General features: G+C 38.7%; 1 protein-coding gene across 20 annotated transcripts in view; it reads right to left on the bottom strand.

Annotated features, from left to right (window-relative positions):
- Positions 1-4,168: 4,168 nt before the first annotated feature.
- The window catches only part of MYT1L (myelin transcription factor 1 like), a 394,424-nt gene continuing 374,182 nt past the window's right edge, over positions 4,169-24,410 (bottom strand). For 19 of the 20 annotated variants that reach the window (XM_043510300.1, XM_043510302.1, XM_043510301.1 and 16 more), the window contains 4 exons: positions 16,461-16,552; positions 11,218-11,321; positions 7,296-7,439; positions 4,191-6,977 (listed from right to left, as the gene is read on the bottom strand). In XM_043510300.1, coding sequence (XP_043366235.1) covers positions 6,837-6,977; positions 7,296-7,439; positions 11,218-11,321; positions 16,461-16,552 — 481 coding nt within the window. In that variant the 3' untranslated portion in view covers positions 4,191-6,836. Of the gene's footprint in view, positions 6,978-7,295; positions 7,440-11,217; positions 11,322-16,460; positions 16,553-24,410 lie in introns of all 20 variants that reach the window. The other variant, XM_038397032.2, reaches the window with a different exon arrangement.

The raw sequence follows: 24,410 nt of genomic DNA, 5'->3' as shown, positions 1-24,410 counted from the left end.
ATATGATTTTATCACTGACATACTGCTCTATGAATTCATGGTGTTACCTTTTGGTTTTGTCAATGTTGGTGCAACCTTCAGAGAAGGGTCAACAAAATGGTTTACAAAAGGGCATACATAGATGAAATAGCAGAGTTCAGCAACACATAGGACGACCATAAAAAGCATCTGGGGGTTGTGCTGTCAAAGCTCAGAAAGTCTGGTCTAACCGTAAAACCCTCTAAGTGCAGAATAGGAGTAGCCAAAGTCCTTTATCTAGGGCATTGGGTTGGTGGGGGGCAAATATCCCCTGACCCTCTTAATGTGGAAGCCATTGTAAATTGGCCTGTGCCCCAAACTAAAAGGCAGGTCCAATATTTCATAGGTCTAGCGAACTACTACAGAAGGTTTGTGTATGGGTTCAGTGACATCGTATCTCCAACACAGAGTCGTGTAAAAAGCACCAATCCAGTAAGGTGGTTTGGTAAGAAACATGCCAGAAAGGTTTTGATAAGATAAAGGTACTCTTCTCTGGAAAGCCTGTGCTAGCCAGTCCTGACTTTGATAAAACAGTTGAACTATGTACTGATGCATCTGACATTGGCTTGGGTGCTGTACTGAGGTAAACGGGGAGGGCAGCAAAAAACATCCAATTGCCATCCTGACTAAAAACCTGTCCCACTGAACAAAGTTACTCTGTTATAAAATAGTGCTATGCTATAGTATGGGCAGTTAAACAACTAAAGCCTTAACTCTTTAATAGGAAATTCAAGATTCTAACAGACCACGCACCCTTAATAAGGCTATACGGAACTAAGGGCACAAATTCCAACCTATTACACTGGAGCCTGATCCTGTAAGAGCTTGACATGGAGATTGTACACATAAAGGGGAAAGAGAAGATGTAGTGGCTGCCCTCTACAGGAAAGAGGACCACTGCCTCTGCATTGATCAGTGACTAACACTCCTGCAGTAGTCTAAGGGGTGGGAGTGGGGAGGTGTAACACTCTGTACACCAAAGCAACACCCTGTCATAGCCATAATTACCCTGGTGATAGGATTATGATATGTTTTGTACAAAGTATTCCTGTTGGATTGGATGGGAAGTTATAAAGTTTTGCTATGTGTGTCTAACTGAAATATGCTGTGAAGTTGGAAACACCCAAAACCAGCCTTTCAGGTACAACAATGCAGAAGCCAGAAACTGATGATGGCCTATTAAGAGCAATCCACACTACAAAGGACTACCACAGGAACTGTATACAATAGAGACCTCTCAGAGATAGCATGTAGATGATGGAGACTTGACTCAGGGCACTGCAAAGGATCTTTCCAGCAAGGTGGAGAAGCTATAAAAGGGGGAAGTGATGTCATCGCTTGTCCTCACTGCCCCCACAACTCCACACCTGGAAACACTTCTGGCGAACAAAGACTAAACTGGAGAGGTGGTCCCAGGCTAGAGGGGATTTCCGGCCTGTGTATGGAAAATCTGTGACCTGCTTGTATTGTCTCTCAGGGTGAGACACTGCTTGATTCAAATCCTGTTTAGTGTATAGAACACAGATAGCGATTTTACTTTTTATTTCTTAGGTAATTAACTTTGATCTGTATGCTTACTATTTATAATCACTTAAAATCTACTTTCTGTAGTTAATAAAGCTGTTTTGTATTTTACCTAAAATAGTGTGTTGCTTGAAGTGCTTGAGGAATCTGCTCAGTGTACAAAAGCTGGTACACGTCCACTTTCCTTTGTAGAAGTGACTGACTGAGTAACAAATTTACACTGGCCACGCTTCTGACCAAGGCAAGATGGTATATCTCTGGGATCCTTGGCTGAGGAGCTGGGGAAATTGGCTTGCGCATCTCTATAGTTAGTTCATTAGTGGCTAGGAGGAGCATTCATTTAACTCAGCTGGGTGTGTCCCTGCCTGTGGATAGCTGTGTAAGTGCAGGATCTGGAGAGGATTGCAACTTATCACAGCATCACAGTGTGAGAGGGAGGCCAGGCTGGTATGCCAGAGGGCTCAGGGGTACCCCACTTTCAGGTTGCACCACAGGGAACCCATCACACTCACTCATTTAGAATTAATTTTATAGAAATTTTTAATGTTTCTTTGTCTTTTGATGAAGGGGGTGCTGTGTGTGTTTCTATGACATATTTAAAGTGCCATTAATATTTTTAAAAGATCTCTCTTTTATAGCTTTTCATAGTTACACAAGCCCTACCTAGTTCCAAGTTGGGAAAGCAGAACTTTAAATTAATTTTGGGCTAGGTTTATATGGGTTGGCATTTAATTATTTTTGAGACTTTGAGGTTAATTGTAAAGTTAACTATAAAGTTAACAGCTTAGCTAATAATGTTGGACAAAAATATACAATGAAACAACTCTTGATTAATGACATCTATATATTGTTTATTATATATAATTTTAACATTCAGCAAGCCATTTTATATCAGAACAAAGGTTATAGGCCTCCTATGCATTATAAAATCAACTGTTGATTATATATATTTGAAATTATTGCAAGGTATATGCAAGCACAAAAATACACAATGCATTTCACATCCTGCTCAGGGTTCTTTTCACTTTCTTTATTCTGAGGCCTTGGGGTTCCTTTTGCTTGTTTCACTTTCTTTAGCATTATTCTGACGCTCATAAAGTATCCAAGTTCATGGCAGATATGTGACAGAACAATATTCTCTCAAAGAGTTGTTTAGAGGATAGTGTATTGGTTTACTATTAGCTTGAGACTACTGAGGCCATTATATGTAACACATCTAAGCTCAGAAACTTTTTCTCTTTTGGTCACCTGGACGGTCTATTGCTGTTTCTCATCCTTTTTCTTTAATTTTTGAGATTCTGGTTTGTTTGTTTCATTTTTCACATTTAGAAAACAGGATCAAGTCCTGTTGTGGAAGCCCCTCTGAGATGCTGTCTGTAATATTATATAATTATAATAGTCACAGGCCATTCATTATGCGCCCAGCAAAAACCAGAATGAATCCTGGGTACACCAGAGATACTTGATAGGAATAAACTTTTGCATGTGACCCTAAAAAATTAAGATCAACTTCATTTAAATGTTGCCTATTTCTCTCTAGCCCATATACAAAATGATTTTTCTTTTTGTTTTTGTCGCTATGTTAATCTTGATTGATTATAGGGTTTGCTTTACCCGAGTTCTCATTTTTATTTATACATTCTCATTTTTACTTTCCAATGTGTAGAGTGTCCTGAGCCTTCTTTGTCTTCTTTTTTTTTCAGCAGTCAACCAGCATTTCCTGGGGAAAAAGGGAGAATCTAGGGTATGTGCTATGCTCCTGTCTTGGTCAGTTAGGATGATCTCTAAAGAATGTAATTAAGAAGAATGGCATAGAAGGATAATATAACACAGAGTTAATTGATGATGCTACTAAGAATTGTAGGATATAAATCAAACCCAGTGCAGGAACCCACGCATATGGTGAAGTAAGCATTCTGCCTACACATCAATATTGCTAATACCCTGTGTAATTAGTTATGTTTATTTCTAGTAAAATATGTTTTAATGAGGTGGTTCAACAGTGCTAATAAGATGTAAACTGATTGTTAACTCCTTTGCAGGAATGACCTTGCTTATGTTGGTGGCTGGTGCAGGATGGTGTTTGATATTGTATACAACAGCAACTACCATAACTCATTGTTTCTTTTGCAGACTGTGATGACTAGAAGTGTAGTTTCCCTGCTGGGTTGACTGATTCTAAAAACAATTTGGGGCCCGCCTGCAGATCAAATGAGCTTGAAAATTATTACATCTTAGGTTGATACATAGTTTTCAGTTAAATATCACTTCTGAGTTTATCAACCTTAATCAGCAACACATTTAATTTTAAATGTATCGAGGACAATACTGCAGTTGAATTACCCATACTGAGAAATAGCACTAATTTTCTTCCATGTTGTTACCAGCAGGAAATTTTGAAATGACTGTGGAGCTAACTAATGGAACAGTGTCCTTCGGTTGTTTTCACACACCTGTTATGGATGAAACTGAATAACTGCAAGATTAATTAAAAGGAGCAGCTGAAAATCCTGCATGGAGAATTCAAGGAATAAAGGGCCAAAGTTCATCACTAAAAAATAGTAGCTGATTATTTATTCACCATAGCTGCTAGCACATTGGGTAAAGTGAAAATGTTGTCATTGATCATAGAACCACTGTGCTACAAGTGTGGCAACACATTTTTTTTATTTATTTAGAGTAAGATGTGTTAACATCCAGCATGACAAAATTTGTACAAAGTTCACAATTTAAAAATGAAGTATCACAGCAACTTGTGATTCCACACATTTATAGCAAAATTAAAATGTCAACAAATCCATGCCGTGTAGTACAAAAATAAATCAAACTTCAGTTCCACAGAGAGCACAATAAATAGTTTATACAAAATTCTGTCTTAATAAATGATTACTTAAATTAACTTAGAAATGAATATGAACAATAAGTTATAATAAATAAACTCTGACTCACAATAATTTCATATGAAAGGTCAGCATTCTAATATGTGACACTTTTGTGATCCCTATATAATAGTCACAGATAACTTCTGATTTGATATTATGTACCAACATTAGATGAGCAGCAGATTTGTGCTTAAAATCCCTTTCCATTGTACATAGGTGATAACAATAAGAATCCAAAACTGATACTATCTATTACTCTACTGAAAGCATTACTATATTGGCAAAGAAGCTGCAGACACAATGCAGTGGAAAAATGCATATGCCGTTATGAACAATGAAAGCCCTAAAAGGAGGCTAGGGCAAAAGTACAATATATATGGCAGAAGGTGAACAACAAGCACCTTGCTTCAGCTCTCAAAAAGGCAATTCTGAGCATGGCAGCTACAACTAATAGCACAACAGAAAAAGGGCACTGTACAGATAAGACTGCAGAGCCCCCAAAGTAATTACATAATCTTTTCCCAGCTAGTTATTAAAGTCCTCATGGAAAACTGTAAGCTTTTGTACAGTGAATAGTATAAAGTGCCGCTGGGATATACATATATTTATACATATATATATATACCGAGGTTGAATATTGTATCAGAATATTTGTTGTGAGATCCCTGTAGTCTCCCTTAGCAATATTACTGGATTGGCCATAATGGCTTCCACTATAATTTGTTCAGGTTTAGTGTCACAAGGCTAATGACACAAGAAATTGCACACCTCCGTATGGATATATAGGGCAAGGTAAGTGCAAATAGTCAACTGGCACATTGTGGGGACAATGACCCTGTAAGTCCTGTTCTGCTAAAAATATTTTATTTTTTACAAAACCCATCTTTTTCATAACAAAATTTTAAAGTACTTTTGTACTTTCTGCATAACATCAAGACATGGAAGGAAAAGATATGCTATCAATTTTAAATAAATTCAACATCTGTAAAACACAACACATCAAAATTACTACTTAAAAAGGAAAAAATGTTGTAATAAAAAGTGGTCTTATGCATACATATAGTGCAGTCATTTTGAAGAAAACAATCAAATCTTGAAGGTACAAATAAGTTTTATCTTAAAATGATCCAGTTTAAAGCAAAAAAAGTGCTGAAGTATATTTAGTTACATTAAAATTTGATTGCATTCATTTTTGCAATAGATAATAGTAGAACAAATATAAAGCATACATGAATGCTGCAGTAATGATTGTTCTCCAACAAAATGCATAACATAAATATTAAAATATGAAAAATGGGATCAAATGCTTGGCAAAGCAAAAAGAAAAAAATCTTTACTGAGCTGCATTCCTACTAAAGCTAGCAATGAATCCAGTTCAGTAACTACAGTAGACACAAATCATTTGTCTTTATCCCAAAATTAAAGATGTAAAAAGGCAATATTAGTTTTAAAATATTGTCTTTCTTCTTAAATTGAAAATACAGAATTTCTGAAAGATGAACTACATTGCTATAAGACATAGTTCAGAGGGGCATTAAGTAGTCCAGGAGAGATAAGAGAATGTTGGCTCCAAAGTTTATTTGAAAATAAAAGCTGAAATCTTCAGGTTGTCCACCTCTGATATAGTTCCTTTCATAATGGAAGTTCCCATATTCATACCATGTAATGCTTAGAAGTTAATTAAAAAGTGCTGTTTAAGCTGCTTTGAATCTTCTGTCAAGTTTCCATGGCTTGATGTTGTCTTACAATAAATTACCCATTTTGTATCTTACATCTAATCCATGCCATTTTCTTGGATTTCAAAAAACCTCATTTTATTGCCCCCACCAGACACCATCCTCTGAAAACAAAAGTCACATAATATTTTCAAGCATTGTTCAAAAATAAAGCATTTTTGCAACCAATTCTTGCTATGAAACAATATGCACACAAAATGTATTTCTTAAATTCCATAAAATCCTCCAACATGAGGCAAAATGATAGTGTTTAAAAAGTGGCTGCAGACCGCAACATTGTCATTCAAAGCTGTTTTTTTTTGTCCATTTCAGTTCAAAATACTAAAACATTTAATCGCTAAAGCATTAAAAAGAATTTACACTCTATTTATTTTGATCAGCTTACCTCTTCAGAAATATATATACCCCAAAAATGTGCATACATTAGCAGCTATAAACATTACATGGCATATCACACTATGTCAGCTTATATGAAAACGTACAAAATGTGAATGTATTCAAAAAACTATTCTGCAGTTACTATCTTTAAAGCAAGACATAAAATCATTATGAAGTCTTGTAAGCATAACACTGTTTCAAACAGAAATAAATATATAACACTTTCTGGTAAATTACAGCAGCAAAAAACAAGAGGCATCCTTTTTTTAAGCAAGACTTTCACCACTATAGCAGCTGTTCAGACCTGAATTCCTCTCACAGCCTGCTTTATATTTTCCAGTAGGGCTTTATTTTCTGGACTCTGATAACGATCTTGATTTGTATACATGTCCGTCAAAGTGGTCACGTAAGCATCAAAATTTTGTTCATTGATTGGTTCCTACGAGATATTAAATAGTAGTTCATATACAACTTTTATTTTCTTGATTGTATATTCATTTAAGCATAACATACTATCATATCATATTGCCACCATTTTTTATAATATTTAAAATGCCTATTTAGATCTTAATTTTACAGGATACATTGGAACAGGCTCACTGTGCCTTTGTTAGCAGTTAAATTTATCTTTATGGTTTCAGTGTTGTTACCACAAATATCCAACTGGTTGAGGAACCATAAACATAAAAACAACATCTACTGTATGAGGTGAACTGAAGATCGCCAAATTCCTTAACTTGTGCTCTCAATCACTTACCATATGTGGCAGCTGGATATTAGCTAGACTATGAATTAAAGACTGGCTTAAATTGGCCAGTTCATGAAGAAGAGACTCATTTTGCTGTTCAATTACTTTGTTCTCCTCTTCTATCGTCTTCAAGTTGCTCTCCATTGTGGTAATCTAAAATGGACAAATTTGTGTACAATGTAATATAAGGCAAGCCGTTATAAAGCATGCGTTCTTGAAGTGAGTGATAACAGGAAAATCAGAACAAAAAAGGCCCTTTTTGTTTAAATAAAAAGGTTCATTTCTTTATAATCTTTTATAATTTGAAGAGGTTTTTCTGCTATGTACAACTGCAAATTATATGACTTTATTTTAACGGCTTGTCTTTTTTTTTATGGTGGAAGTACTGATTTACCTTACATTTGATTGTACTGGCTTTGTACCGATGTACTATTTTTAAAATAAATATCCTTTTGTATTTAAAGGCACTTATAAGGGCCTCGGTCTTGCAAGCTGATTCATGTGGGCAGACTCTTCTGTGTATCTGGACCCTAGCTGACATCAATGGCGGCACAATACAGGTATGATAATCCACCTGTATCCATGAGGTTGCAGGATCCGGGCCAATGTGAGTAGATGATACATTTATCATATTTTTATAGCATATGCCATATTAACTAAGTGTGCACAATTCTTTGCTGTCACCATTTAGCTCTTTGGACCTATATTTGCATTCAATTTATACTGCCCAATGAATATTCTCACAGAACTGCCAATGAAAGCTAAAGAATTACACATTGTTGCACAATAGTTACAACAAAATAATCTGGTAAGAGTGTCTTAGTACTATTCTTTTCTATATTTTTATGTTTTGCATTATGTTACTAACAGCTTTCAATGTTTGTGTTTAATGACAAACAAAATTAAGTTTGCTGTATTTTATTAGCAATATATTTGTTGTTGTTTGGCTTTTATAAATATTCTCTAAGATGTAAAGGACTTAAAGACAGAACTTACAACATTTGATTACTGTCTCAAATAGGCTGAAATTTAGGAAAAGAAACTGTGTGCTGCATAATCATGAAGTGGTCTATATAAGTAATTTACTGGATGTGTGACTGATATTACACTTACAAAATGTATTCCATTTGGAGAGATATTAGCATTTCCAACAGTGTTTCCCATTTTAAGTATACTGTTCAAACCTGTAGAATCTTTCTAAAATGAAGAAACTTTTAAAGTGTGACCAGCGTACATGGCTATTTAATTTCCATGACATAGGGCAACTCATCTATTACCAAGTGTAAAATGTGTGTGTGTAGGGTGAGATGTACATTGGCAAGAGGGTAGAAAATGAAGCCAAAGAAGCAGAAAAGAGCATATAGGGCCAAATTCTCAAAGTGACAGTCACTTGTTCAATTTGACATCCACAATGAACTGCCGGTATAATAAATTATAGGAAAAAAACATAGAATTTTGATGTGAACTTTCATTTGTCAGCACAAACAGTATAGAGGTCAGACGGGGAGAAGAACATCAGATGAGTCTAGGCCAGTATGTTTTAGCCAGTTTGATGGCACAATCAGATAGTTAGATGTCTCAAGTCTATCATTGTGGATTGTGGATTTTTGATAATTTGGTCTGTATCATTAATTGATAAAAGCAAATATTTTCTTAAGAGCTTGGTGCACACATAAGACTAGCTGTCAAGTAGGTTTAACTTTGACTACTGATATTTATGCAGCAGATAATCCAAGCTGAGACATACATTGTCAATATTACAGGGGAACATTTCTTCGGGATGAATGATTCTCAAACTATTTCTCCAGCATGCTGCAGTAGGCACAAACAGATTTTATTTTAACATAGAGAATGGAAAGATATTCCTGTTTTATTGCTATGTTTTCAATTTGTGTATTTCAGAGAGCAGGTCAGGCACATGCCCTAAACACATGTTCTATTTGGAATCCAGTACGAAAGAGCCAGTCCTACTACATATGTGTAACTTTTTTTTTTCTTAATTCTTCTTAGTCATATTCCAAGTCATTATGTTTAAAATTCATCTTTACATTTTTTATATCAAAAGTAATAACTGGAGTGGAGTATTGATCTCTGACATCAAATATAATTAGGGCCCAATCCTGGGAGGTGCTGAGTACCATCAACTCCTATTGACTTCAATGGGAGTTGAGATTGCACAGTCTCTCATAGGATTGGTCCTTTAGGTGGTTGAGAACTGTTATCTGATAGATTTTTCCTCTTGGGCCAAACACTGAGAGATACCAAGTACCTGAAACTGCATTGATTTTCGTGAAGTTCCAGGTAATCAGCACCTCTCAGGATTTAGCACCCTGTTACCTTCATAAGATATTTGAAATGTAATTGGTACCATTAGTTATGGCTCATATCAAGTGACTTTTCATTTTCAGTGTATAAATTAAGTAAAATTACAGAACAGAAACTGCTCTCAATATTTTAATTTTTCTTTTACATATTTCCCAATTTATATCATGAATTTTGTTTGAAATCTACATAACACAATGTATTTTTATAATAGCATATATTTTGTTAAGGTTAATGTTAACATTTTATTGTCCAATACAGTACATATTGACTGTGATAGTCTTAATGATTTTAATGAGTTGATAAAGACCTTAAGGTATCTGATAACTTGCCCCACCAGTTCAGTCCTTTTGAAATGGAATCTCATTTTCCTTTGGAGAACACAACAGGTTGAGAGTGTGCCCCCTAAATTATTGTGAAGTCTGATTTTGTTGGGATTCTCCATTAGATGTCAATAGTTTTAGTGAGAGTAAATATTTGTAATCAACACTTTTACCCTCTTATCCAAGTCTGTGTCACATCAAAATGTGCAATTGATCCCTTGAACATTTCCTAAGAATATGCAGTGGTCTAAATGCAGTAGGAACCAGTTTGAGAAGTGAAAGCTAAAATTAGTGTAGGGATCATGTGTTCATTGAGTTAATACAAGTGTCCACCTAAAAGCCCTGATCCTACACGTTCTTTCATACAAGAAAAACTTTATGCATGTGAGTAGCAGTATGAGTATTTGAATACTGAGGGTTTTTCAGTTTTTATTTAATTTTTCTATATGGCCATAATGTATTAGGTATTCATCCAGAAATCCAAACACTTGTGGCAGGTTACAGGATGAGATCTGGCCTAACGAATACTGGACTGCCCAGATGGAAGGCACTTGCAAAAAACCCTATAAGTCTTAATGTAGACTGTACCTAGTACACCTTACTGATATCAAACTGTGGGGAGACAAAGCATCATGAACTGCACTAGATATGAGAGCTAGCTGGAAAATTTAATTTCAGTGGAAAGCAAATGAATCCCTACCCCATTTTCTATCCAGCTACAGAAGTGATCAAAAACCTCAACAAAAGAGATTTTCATGAAAAAGAGAAATGAAAATGTTCACAGTATAATTCTCCATTTTCTGACCAATTCCTGTGGACCCCAAATAGGATGAAGCTGGGCTATGGACTGTGTCCTTTCCAACCTGTCAGTGGTTTGGTGCTGTTGCCATGGGGAGTACTCGCTATACAATATTACAGGTGTAGCAGTTGCTGCTTCTGTGTGTACTCGCTCTGCAAGCAGAATGCCCTGGCCACTGCTGTGTTCTCCATCTACTAATGCCATGATTTAGCTGTCTGAGAGTTTAACAGATATGAGGAAATGCAAAGGTGGCTATTTAGCCATGATTTTCAGTTTTTAAAAGTGGTGGCCGCTGTGCTGGGAAATAACTACTTAATAGCACCACAGATACTGTTTTCTAAGCTTATAAATGTAAATTAAGAACATATGAAATGTGAGCAAAAATGTGAAAGAAAACAATTTTTCCAAAGACAGTTTTTCTCCTATATTTCTTTTGATCAATCATGTATAAAAAGTAGCTAAATTTAAGGCTTCATAAAACTGTTACCTGAGTTCTGAGTTTAATCATATCAGCTTCCATCTGGGAATTGGATTCATTTAGTTCCTTGATTTCTTCATCTAGCTGTTTAATTTCTTCATCATTTTCTATACCTATGCAATATAAAAATAAAGGAGATATTAAAATAATTAAGCTATAAATCTGTGTTCTGCAACTGAGTCATTTCATATTTGAAATTAAACTTATTAAAGTAAAAAGTTCAGAAACACTAAATCTCATCAGACTTCCCATTCAAAGTTAAACCCATATATTTCCAATCATGTCTCTTTTAAGAACTGCAGTGATTTCCAATGAGAATGGTAGAAACAGCTTAGGAAGAGATAAAAACATAACACCACCCCTTAAATATACTGATTATATCTTTGCATTATTAGAAATGTACCTCTACTAATGAATTATGCTGCATTGTCACACTTAACCTTTTAAAAAAATACTGGCAACGTCTCTTGTCCTTTTAAGGAAAGAAAAAAATATCTTAAGAAGGCAATAGTTTCAAGTCACAATTATCCCAAAATCACTTGCTCCTATAATCAGGGGAAACATTTCACAACACAGAAGAACTGTAAAATACCACTGTCAATCTGGACCCCCTGCAGCCTCTGCTACCTCCATAGTTCATTACCGAATGACCTAGGGTAACATTTTTAGAAGTGTTCAGGTGACTCAGGAGTCTAAGTCCCATTTTCAAAAGTTACTTAAGCATTTAGGAGCCAGATTTATAAGGTATTTAAAAGATACAGATAGGTGCCTGCTGGGATTTTCAAAAGCACCTAGATGCCTAAATCACAATAATTTCAATGGGAGTTAGGCACTTTAGAATACCCAATAAGTGCCTCTATGTCTCATTATGCACAGAGTGCCTAACTGCTTAAGTCCAATATTTACGCACCAGTGGCATTCCAAAACCTCTTATCAGCTGCTGCCTAACATTGAAGGTACCTAAATTCCCTCAGTGGCTATGTTTCCACCATAAAAGTCACCAAGGCACCTAAATTTCAGCAACTGGACATGCACTCTGTTGCCTAAATCCTGACATACCTAACTCACACCTAACCCCAGTGGGATTAACAAAATAGGCATTCTCCTGCCTATCTTGCCTTTGGGGCCTGATCCAGTAGGCATATTCAGTAAGGAAGTAAAGTCCATTTTTTCATGTCTACATGCTGGTCACATCATAGCAGAATTTTTGGAAGTCTTCTTGATCCATTGCCAACTTCACACACTCATCAACTGATCTCTCAGTGATCTGCCACATACCATCTATCCATCTCCTCGCTGATCATCCCCTTGTATGATGACCCACCACCATTCCTTCCATGATAACTTTCTCAAGGATATTCCCATATCTGTGCCTGATGTGACCAAAGTACATAAGTTCACGTTTGTTGATTTCTGAAAGCAGAGTCTGCTTCTCTCCAATAATATTTCTAACATAAGTGTTCATCTTTTCTGTCCAGGGATGGGGCCCCACTGGCAAAATAGGTGTTTCCTCGCTTAGTTTACCTCTTCGCTTTGGATTGAACTAAGGCTTTGAGTAGCTTTTTAGTTGCTTTTGAAAATGTTACCTCTACAGCCCATTCCTTGCCTATTGAAATTAATAGCAAAACTCTCACTGATTTCACCAGGAGTAGGACTGGATACATCACTGATGGACGTTGGTTTAGCTTCCTTCCTGTTCACAACACTGAAATGCTTTATTAAAGTCTGTAATGAACTACATCCATCGGTAGATGTGGGTTATAGGTCTTTGTAATTCATGCTGTTTCTGTCTGTGACAGTAGATACTAGAAAGCCCAAGACTGAATTATTGCTCTGGTTTGTATGTTTAAGTCTTGGTATTAATTATTATTGGTCTTGTATCTTCTTTGGTGACTCAATTTTCCCAAAGGAGATCCCTTTTGAGTCCTATTTAATTCTATATTTACGTGTTTGCTATGTGATCACAGGCTGTAAAGCCAGATCCTCAGCTGGTGTAAAGTCATATAGCTCCACTGGCTTCAGTGGTGCTATGCTAATGTACACCGAGGATCTGGTCCTAAGTGTCACAACTATATGGATGTCAATCCCTGTTGACCAAGGAATTTCTGTATTGCATGATCATCAGCAGAATTATAGTTTGCATAGTCTGTAGCTTTCTTGAAGAGAAGTGCATTTAGACTAAATGGCTACATGTTATACATATAACATTGATCATCACATTTCTCTTTGTTTTTCCAGTTGCTGGGGTGGAGATCTTTTTAATTCAGGAATCTTCCTTTTACAAATGTCTTTACTGGACACACTGTAAAGTTATATTTCTCTAATCTCTCCAAGCGGTATCTCCACACAGGGACAAAAAGGGCCAGATTTTTAAATATTGTTGCTACCGTATACACATTGTTCTGTACAACCTTCTCCAACTGTCCTCCCATGCCTGACACACTAGTTTACTCATCAACCTTCCCTTCTGCACATCCCCTTCACAAAACTCCCCCATCACAACACTACTGGTTGCAGATGCTAGGTGAAGTAGTTTGGTGTATGGGAAAGGGTTGTTTGGTAAAGATGGTGCAGGAGAACTGAGTCTGTGGTAGTTGTGACAGTGATAAGGCGCATGCCTGTGAATGGAGGAGTAGAGAGTATGCATTATTAGATAGCTTAACTTTTTATTTCCTTGTTTTGGGAGTTTTTGTCAGGTATGTGATATATGCAAGCAACACAGGCTTTTGTGTGTTGATTTCTTAGGGTTTTGTATGTTAAAGATGTTGCACTCACACATAAATTCTCACTATTCCCTCTTCTCTTTTTTACTCAAGAGCTCCCCCAGGCTAATGACCTTCCTGTGGCTTGTCACCTCGAAGATCCCACCTGTGGTGAAGCATGGGAAGTTTGTCAGGCCCAGGGGCTGGCTCAGTAACAGTGCTCCAGCTATCTAGGGAAGCTGCCCACTAGCATCCCCATGATCCTGTAGTTTTTGGGGTAGGGATATGTATGAGATAGGGTGAGGGAAATTAAGAAACTGTCAGGCAAACTCCTCTGACAAGCTCGATTACTGAGCCAGCCCTTGGATCTGACAAAGCTCACTCAGTTTGCTACGGGGGAACTACTCTCTGACAAACCATGGCTTGACCATTCTGAGGCAGGTTGTTGTGAAGGAAGTTTAAGTTGCCCTCAGCAAAGATGGCTGTCCATAATCAATGAAAGTGACCCTTATGAAAGATGTCCTTGCCGTCAGGAGGCAGAGTGGAGTCTCCCTCCAGGCAGCCAGCAGGGAGGGGCACATTTTTTGCTTGTGTGTTAAAGGTTGATTTTTGAACCTCATCATATACAAACTGCAGGTAGACAGTTCTCCCTAGAGGCTCAAAATCCAGAAGACACTAAAAAGAAAATAAGTGATTTTTTAAATCTCATGATTTTTAAACCAATCTCATGCCCTTGTACATACTTAATTACAGTCTTTCTGATGGATGGGTTTTCTCTTGGTATGTTAGATTAATGATATTTTGCCACCAATAGATTACACATATTTTAGTGTGTCTTGCAGACACCAATATAGTTGACTATTAATGTGATAACTCTATATTCATTACATGTGTAACAACAAATTAATTCTGGAATTTTTTAAAGGCTCCTTCCCCCTTCTCCCAAGTTCTAGAAGAACTCTGATGAATCTCCCATTTTTTCCTGACTATAGACCTCCCCTTCATACTTTAGAAGTGTCATCGCCTTTATTCTTCCAGCTAATGAGGAGTGCATGGGATTCCTTTTGGAGACAATCAAAGCTGCTTCTTAATTTCATAGTTCCAATTTGCGGTATTTTAACTGCTTTGTAATTGAAGAGGTCCTGTGTAGGGATTATTATTTATTATAGGCTCCTTTATACTATGGTAGTGCTTAGAGGCCAACCAAGTCAGGGCTCCATTGCACTAGAGCCTAGATCCTTAAAGGTATTTAAGCACCTAACTCCCACTAAAATCAATAGGAGTTAGGTGCCTAAATACCATTGAGGATCTGGGCCTGGGAGCTGTATAAACATATAACAAATGACAGTCCCTGACCTAATGAGATCACAGTCTAAATGGCAAAACACACTAGATGTATGAGACAAACAATTGGACTGGGATTAGGGGCAACAGGATAACAAAATCATTGGCTGTGTGCAATTCTTACCCAGTCTGCAGTAGTAAACACAAATTGTCACCTGGCTAGCTGTTAACAGATGGCAAAATTCCATAAGTATTAAGGAAGTGGTAAATTTTGAGAAGGGACTTGAAGGTGGATAAGGTGGCAGCTTTATGGATTTTGGATGGCAGTTTATCCCATGTGTAAGGGATGAGATTAATGGTTCAAGAAAATAAGCACCTCTCATTAAATACAATTCCAAACTTTAAGAAGTGTTGGAACTGTATTGGTCCCAGGATATTTGAGAGACAAGATATTAGAGAGACTTCTGTTGGTGAGAGATACAAGCTTTCAAACTATCTCACCAATAAAAGTTGGTCCAATAAAAGATATTACTGTATCCACCTTGTCTCTCTAAAGTTTAAAAAGTACTTTCCCTTGGATGTTTATGAACTGCTGAAAGTGCTTTTCATGCAACTCCAGCATGGCTGGGATTTGGATGTAATGCAGCTTTATGATATTGCTTTGCCAGTATTTGTCCTGGAGCAACAATGCAGGAAGATAAAAAGTAGTTTTGTACAGTTTTCCATTGGTCAAGAGGTTCCCAACCTGGAATGTGGACCTCCAGATTGGCCAGAGGATTTCCTGAAGATGATTAACACAAGGCCCTCTGGATCTGACTTTCAGAAGTGCTGAGTACCTACAACTCCAGTTGAAACCAGTGGGGGCTGTGAGTGCTCAGCACCTCTGAAAATCACGTCCCCTCTTCTTCTGAGCAGTTGTGCAATGTGAAACCCACTGGCCACCTTGGAGCAGCAGACTTGAGTCAGAAAAAACATAGCATTTTATTATATTAGAAAATATTTATAAAGCTACCCCTGTGTAAATCCAAAATCTCCTTAATAAAGTCAATCGAGTTTTTCAGATTTTCTCTTCTGTAACTCAGGCCAGAATCTGACCTCCTGTATTTCTGGCTCGGGCTTCAATAGCATGGAAGTCAGTTGCATTGCTTTCTAAAATGATCTCCTTCATGGTATACACTAAGAAAGACTTATAAAAAGGCCCACATAGCAATGTGTCTTTTATCTTGGAAAAAGGTAATATTTAAAAGAGAATGATTAAAATTTTACCATTACTGGCCCGTTGCTTTATTGTTAGCATCTGTTCTCCAGACAGCTTTGCTTTCTTCATGGCGGAAGTGGCTCTGGGGCATCCTGATAGACTGTGAATGATAAGAAAATAAAGAGCCTATTAAATTGTAATAGGTCATTGACAATAAATTTGTCAACTAAAACTGTCATGACAATAACATCTGAGAGGAAGTTTATCTCCACTCTGCACCAAAATGATAGGGTACCTGGTTCTAAAAGAGAGGGAGGAGCGTCATAAATTATTTTTTGGTTTTATTTTTCTGCCCCCACCTCTTTTTGAATGTGCAGATTATATATAAATCCAAGAAAAAGCATTTTATGTACAAAATCTAAACTAGGTAAAGAACAATGCAGCCTTTTAGAGATGTGGTACCCAAAAAAACCTACCTTATAAAAAGGGTTACTGCTTAAATGCTCCATTTAAACAAAACACTATCTGCCCTAGACCTTTAAACTCAAAAACCCAAACACAGGAACTCTGAATTTCAAGGACTGAGGGAACTGGCTAGCTCTAATTGTGTCTTTAATAATGAGCTCTTCTGAATTACTAGTATGCTTGTTTTTAGATATAACCTATTCCTATATTTGAATTGTTCTTTTTCTAAAACATGTGAATTACTTTGGATCAGATTTTTATTTGGACTTTAGAAAAGTGCATTCCCTACCCACATGAGACCTGCATGTAAAATGCAATTTAACACTATTTCAGGGTTTGCTCCTCCACTATCTCATTCTATGTACAGAGTCCTAGACACTATTTTGGGGGCACATGTTCTATATACTAATAGATGAAATACATACAAATAATTATTTAAGTATTTTCTTGAAATGAGGAAAATTTTGATTAAGACAATTACGTGCAGCAATCCATTTAAAACCGAGAGAATTAAAAGTATGAGGCAATTTTTCTATATACAACTACAATCCCAACAGAATTTCAATTCAGCATCTCTGAAATGTAGGACAAATCATTTATCCAGTTAAGCTTATATAGTCTTTGATTAATACCCATAGTAATGCAGAGGTACTGTATTATATTGGGCACCCCAGAAATCCATTCAGCCAAGATACAATATCCCTTACTGATCAACTTTCAGTCGATCAGCAGTTTCCACCATTTGCAGATGTAATCAAAGAAATATGGAAACTCAGATTTAATTGTTGGCCAAAATACCCCATAATCCACTAGTATTTAGACATCTGATTATCTCAGATTTTAAAAAATTGTAGGTGAAATCCTGGCCCAACTCAAGTCAATAGCAGTTTTGCCACTGAATTTAGAGGGACCAAGATTTCACCATGTATTTTTGAAAAAGTGTTCCTAAGTGTGGAACATTTAAAAGTGTGCTTACATTCCCCAAATGTTGAACTGTCTCTCATATTATGATCATCCTCTAATCACACCATACAAAAGAATATGTCTAATTGTTCTATCCTGGCAAATGAAAAGGATGTTGGGCCAGATTGTGCTCACACTCAGCAATTAACTGTGGGCACAAAACTGTTCGCATTCTTAAAAATCCTGTCCTTAACATGGCACGTGTATAGAATCAGCAGGAGGAAAAATATATCTAATGTCATTACAAGCTGGAGTCCTATGTTCCCATTTCTATCAGTCTTTAAAAGCAGAGGACATTCTGAAATGTTTCCAAAATCAATTCTACATTCTTTCAGCACAAACATATTCAAGATTTAATAACACATTTGAACTCTAGATTCCACATGCTACATATATGCTTCTGCATACCTTGAAATTTGCACTTTGTTCCCAAGGCTAGAGTGGACTATTTCTACTGTTTTTTAATTGTTCACATGTCAAGCTTAAATGCAGAGTCAGAACCAGTACAGCAGTTATTTTTTCTCCTAAATAACCTAGTTATGTGCAATATGGAACCAATTTCCAAGAACTATGGTAGCTCCTCCAACACTTGGAGTTTTTAAATAAAGACTTGATTTCTTCCTACAAGATATGCTCCAATTCAACCACAAGTTATTAAGCTTGATCCAGGAATCATAAGGTGAAGTTGTATGGCCTGTGTCCTGCAGAAGGTCAAACTAAATGATTGTATTTGTTCCTACTGACCTTAAAACCAGTGACTTTCCAACACTGATGTTCACTCATTAAAATATACTACTCTGAATGTTCTGAATTATCACATCTACAAGGCTTTGAATTATTATTAATTATTATTATGATTAATAAGCAGAACTGATAAAAAGAGGGACAAATTTTTTACAAAAAAATTTAAAATTTTCAACCCCATTTTCCATCAATATTTTCAAAATTGATTTTTCCAGTTCTATTATTGAAATAATATATAATAATAAACTATGGCTATTATTATCAGTGTGATCTAGTGGATAGGGCTCTAGGTTGGGAGGCAGGAAACCTAGGTTCTGTTCCCAACTCTGCCACTGACTTGCTGCGTGACCTTGGACATATCACTTTATTTCCCTTGCTCTCTCCTTGTATTTGTTTTATTTAGAAGAAAAATTTTCAGGACAGGGACTGTCTCTTATTACGTGTGTCACAGTTCCAGGTTAACAGTACCCCTGTCTCCCTTGTGGTCTCCTCCAGGGCATACCTTTAGATCTCAGGACTCCAGCAATCACTGCTCTCCCTCACCCTCTAAATAGGGGATTTAGGCTTGCAGTCCCCCCCTACAATTCACTGTCATCACAGTAGGTTTGACTTTAGTCCAGAACCTGCAGTCTGTTTGTTCCGAGGGACAATGACAGGGTGACCAGTCAGCCTTCATGGAGCACAGTATGTTTGTTTTAGGATAAAAGAATTATAAAGGATACAAATTATAAAACAAGATGCAATCTACAGGCATACTAGGTGTCACCCATATTTCACATGGAAAGATAGGTTCTAGTCCTTCAAACCCTTCCAGCAGGATTTTGCCCTCCTGGTTACAATCTCATGTCAGTTTTTGGATCAAAATGAAGGCCCCTGAATCAGTTTATGCTGACTCTTTATGGCAAAGCCCTTTTTTTGTCTTCTGGGCCTCTTGAATCCAGTTTGAACGAGTTTATACCGTTCCTCCCAGGGCATGGTACTTCTCCGGAGTTGTTTACCTGTCCCAGGATTTTCAGTAATCACCTCCCACTGATTTTAGTTCCCGGAGTGAATTTAGTAACCTTCCCCCATGCACATAGGCACCATCCCGAGCCTCGTGCTTTGGGGGGCCCTGTGCTTCAGGGGAACGTGGGATCCTGGGCAGCCTGGAGGGGTTAGCAGGGGGCCTGGCACTGGCAGCAGCAAGCAACCTGGTCCCAGCCCTCTCTGCCCTGCCGTCTCCCGGCGTTGCTTGTGGGGAGTGGGTGGAAGCCAGAAAGAGGCAGGGTGGGGGTTTGGGGAAGGGGTGGAGTGGGGGCAGGGTGGGGGCAGACAAGGGCGGGAAGAGGTGGGGCGGGGTGGAGCGGAGCAGGCTGGGGCTGGGTTGCTCACTGCTGCTAGTGCCAGGCCCCCCGCTAACCCTCCAGGCTGCCCTGGAACCCTGCGTCCCCTGAAGCGCGGAGCCCTGCAAAGCGTGGCGCCTGGGGCGGTTGCCCTGGTCTGTCCCATGGACAGGACTGCTCTGAAAATATAAGCCAAACATTGGTGGAGCCGGGTCCATGTTCCTGAATATTGGTGGAGCACAGGCACCAAGGGCCCATATAACTCGCTGCCTATGCCCGTACAGCTAGACTACAAGCCCTGGCTCACAGATAACATTTATAAAATTGATACAATAATCTGAAAGATATTGTATGTGTCTGTTATATCTGGCACAATGCATTTGTACAGTGTCTAGCACAGTGGGGCCTGACCTTGTGGAAGAACTGAAATAACAGTTTAATGCCTCTTTGGATCAAAGCTATGATACGAATAAAGAGTGGCATGGAGAATTTTGCACAGACAAGTTTGTGAGAAATGCATCGCTGGCACAACAGAGGGAATGGAGGATGGCAGCAAAAAACTTTAGGGTTCTATACCATTTTAATTATCTTGAACCTCTCTCTCTCTTTTAGCCCTCAGTTTAAGCCTTTATCCCACGTCGATGGCAGGTTGAAGGGTTCGATTTTCAGTGAGGTGAGGAATCTGAAAGGGAGCTAAAGCAGCTCTGGTTCCTTGTAACATGGAAAGAGTAGGAAGAAGTAGGGACTGGTTTTTCCTGTAAAGAGTATGGCTGGGCTTAAGATAGAGGGCAGGGAAGTTTGTAGGACATTGACAAAGACCTGCTGTGGAGAAACTGTGACCTCAGAAATTAGTTGAGGGGAAAAATTTTGTTTTCTTTGGACTTTTATTGTGTATTTGACTGGTGAGCCTGTGCCTTGAGAAGTAGTTTAGCTTGCCTAGGGAGCAAGTCATGGACAGATCCCAAGAGAACAGAATGTAAGGGACTGAGTTAAACTTTTTAGTTTGCCACACATTATCCCAGGAAGTGGTGAAGGAAGTGGCTTTGGAGAAACAAATGCAGATAGTCTGAGGCTCAGCGGCAACAGTTGATTCTTGTCCTGGGGCCTGAGGCCACAACTCCCAGGTGGGAGGGAACTTGTGTCAGGATGACTTGTACACTGGCTCATAGACTTGAAAACTCTAAGGTCAAAAGAGACCATCATGATCATCTAGTTTGACCTCCTGTACATTGCAGACCACACAACCTCACCCATCCATTCCTGGAATAGACCCCCTAACTTCTGGCTGAGTTACTGAAGTCCTCAAATCAGAGTTTAAAGATTTCAAGATACAGAGAATCCACCATTTACACTAGTTTAAAACTACAAGTGACCCATGCCTCATGCTGCTGAGGAAGGCGAAACCCCCACAACCCAAATATGGCGATTAGTTAGACCCTAAGTATGTGAGCAAGATCCACCAGCCAGACACCTGGGAAAGAATCCTCTGTAGTAACTCAGAGCCATTCCCATCTAGTGTCCCATCACCAGCTGTTGGAGATATTTGCTGCTAGAAGTCGCAGGCTGGCTACATGCCATTAGAGGCAGTCTCATCACACTATCCCCTCCATAAATTTATCAAGCTGTCTAGAAGCAAGTCAGGTTTTCTTCCCCCCACTGCTCCACTAGGAAGACTGTTTCAGAACTTCACTTCTCTGGTGGTTGGAAACCTTTGCCTAATTTCAAGCCTAAACTTGTTGATGGCCAATTTATATCCATTTGTTCTTGGGTACACAGTGGTGCTCAACTTAACTAACTCCTTTCCCTCTCTGGTATGTATCCCTCAGATGCATTTATATAGTGCAATCACACCTCCCCTCAGACTTCTTTTGATTAGGCTCAACAAGACAAGGTCTTTTCGTCTCCTCTCATAAGGTATTTTTCCATTCCTCAGATCATCCTAGCAGCCCTTCTCTGCACCTGTTCCAGTTTGAATCTATCTTTCTGAAACATGGGAGACCAGAATTTCACACAGTATCCAGATGAGGTCTCACCAGTGCCTTTTCTAATGATACTAATACTTCCCGGTCTCTACGGACAATACCTTGCCTGTTGCATCCTAGGACTTCATTAGCCTTTTTCATGGCTCCATCACATTGGCAGCTCATAGTCATCCTGTGATCAACCAATATACCCAGGTCTTTCTTCTCCTCTGACACTTCCAACTGATATGTCCCCAGTTTATAGGAAAATTCTTGTTGCTATTCCCTGGGATTGCTAGGATTCAGAATTCATATGGCATTATAATGAGTGGGGTAGTTCACACTTCTCTTTGCCCTACTATTTCCCTTTATCTCTCTGAGGAGCCGGACAAATGAGACAACAGTGTATTCACTCAAAATCAGATTACCTGTGCTCCCATAAGGTTTAGAAATTTAATTAAAAAAAAAAGGCAAGCCTAAATCCTGCAGGAAATAATGGGGCCAACAGAGATGTCCCGACCCCTGGCCCAGCTCTAATTTTAACTGCCTTATGTGTGTATTTTGTTGAAATGTTGATGTAAGCAGAGTCAGGATGAGCTTTACCCTGACATCTGGTGGCGAGTCATGGTGGGTTGTGGAAAAGAACTTCAGGGCCTGATCTCATTTGCATAAGCACAACCACCCCTCCTAGATGGTCATTTTGGCTGCTGTAGGAGCCCCAGTTACTCTGTTATTGGGGAAGACATAAACTGTTATTATCCTGATTATTTGAATCAAGGACAGTGAAACTGTGCTTGACCTTTCGTTATGATGGAGGGACTCACGATCAACTAAGCAGCACTCGCAAGGCTAGGGTCATGGGTTCCAAAATCCAGTGAATGGAGAGAGAGGCTGGGGATAGGTATTAAGATGTGGTGGTATGGGCCCTATAGTGAGGGCCTTACATGCTAATTGCACTTCCTCCTCTCTCCACTGTGGAATATCAGAGCTAATTTTGATTCTATTAGGAATCTAGTTACAGGCTGCTGAGCTGAATTCACTTTGGGCCAATGGTGCACCAGCACTGAGGCTCCCCTACTACAAGCTGAAATCACAAAAGAGCTAAACTTACTAAGAGCTGAAATCACTGAGTGTTGTGTTAAGTAGGGGGGGAGCCTGAAGATATATTGCGGAGCAGTTTGCGGGACGGCAGGCAGAGCAGAGCGACTCTTGAAGCAGAGCAGTTTGTGGGATTGCTGGAGCGGCTCATGGGACGGCTGGCAGAGTGGAGCGATTCGTGGGACAGCTGGTGGAGTGGAGCGGAGCCAAGCCCCATGAAGAGGTGGGGCAATCGGCTTTGGACCAGGTAAGGTGCCCCTTAACTCCCCCCATCTCCACCCAGGTTGGGAGATAAAACTCTGCAGATAAACTTTCAAATTCTGGGGCTGCACTGACCAGGGACAGAGACTTTTGGGGTGTTGGACTTTTGGGACTTTGGGTGATTTTGGGTTGCTGGACTCAAGAACCAAAGGGAAAGGACACGCCCCAATTTGCTTGGGGTGGGTTTTTTGCTCATGGGTTGTGTTATGAATCCTGTTGGTGGTGTTTCCCCAACATAATGCCACATTGTTTCTCTCTGTTATTAAAAGGCTTTGCTACACTCAGACTCTGTGCTTGGGAGAGGGGAAGTAGTGCCTTTTGGAGGCGCCCAGTGGCGGTGGTATATATTTGTCCCAGGTCACTGGGTAAGGGCTTGAGCCGGTTTTGCATTGTGTTATTGGAATGGAACCCCTAGATACTGAACCTGGCCCTTGTTGCTGCCAACTCTGATGGGAAAAAGGGTTACATTTGAAATGAAATGAGTTGGGAATCTTGGAACCAGGCAGACCCCACTCTCTGCTGGTAAACACTCCACTTACTTCTGCCTGCACTACAGATGTGATTCACCTCCCCTAATGGTAATTACTAGCTGCTGCTCCAAGTTGGAAACAATCAGGGGAAGGCAGGTTACCCTGGAACGTTAGGCCAGGAACAGGGAAGAATTAGCATAATGCCTGTAGTGTGCTAAAGTGGAGAGGCTGGACCAAGGGTAGAAATAAGATTAACAGGAAGAATGAAGCTGAGAGACTACTATGGGAATGGGAGGAGTTATTGGTTGCCAGAAATGGAGAATGAAGAGGAGGATGGAGTAAGGAAGGACTACTGCCAGGCTAAGGAGAGAGTATAGGAATTTACTTGCCTCCATTCCTTCAGGAGAAAGAACAAAATATGAATAAAATCTGCTTCAGTGATCAAACAATTAAAGCAGAATTTACCCTCAATGCGTCAAAAATCACTGACTTGTCTAAAAACAACCTCAACCAATGGAAATATTTCACCAGATTGTTTAGTGGTTTCAACAGAATAATACATATCAACTCACATCAGATATACGGCCTTTATAATTCACTTCTGCGTCATAGATCTTCTGCTACAAGTGAGATTAATGTGTAATCTTGTTTTAGCTCATTTTTAATGCTCTAGTGCCTTATAAACCTTATGTTGGCTTTTTTTTTTCCACTGGAGGAACAAAGGGAAACAGAGA

The sequence above is a fragment of the Dermochelys coriacea genome, chromosome 3 (genome assembly GCF_009764565.3).
Source record: "Dermochelys coriacea isolate rDerCor1 chromosome 3, rDerCor1.pri.v4, whole genome shotgun sequence".
Classification (NCBI taxonomy): domain Eukaryota; kingdom Metazoa; phylum Chordata; order Testudines; family Dermochelyidae; genus Dermochelys; species Dermochelys coriacea.
This window is presented reverse-complemented; position numbering and strand designations above follow the sequence as displayed.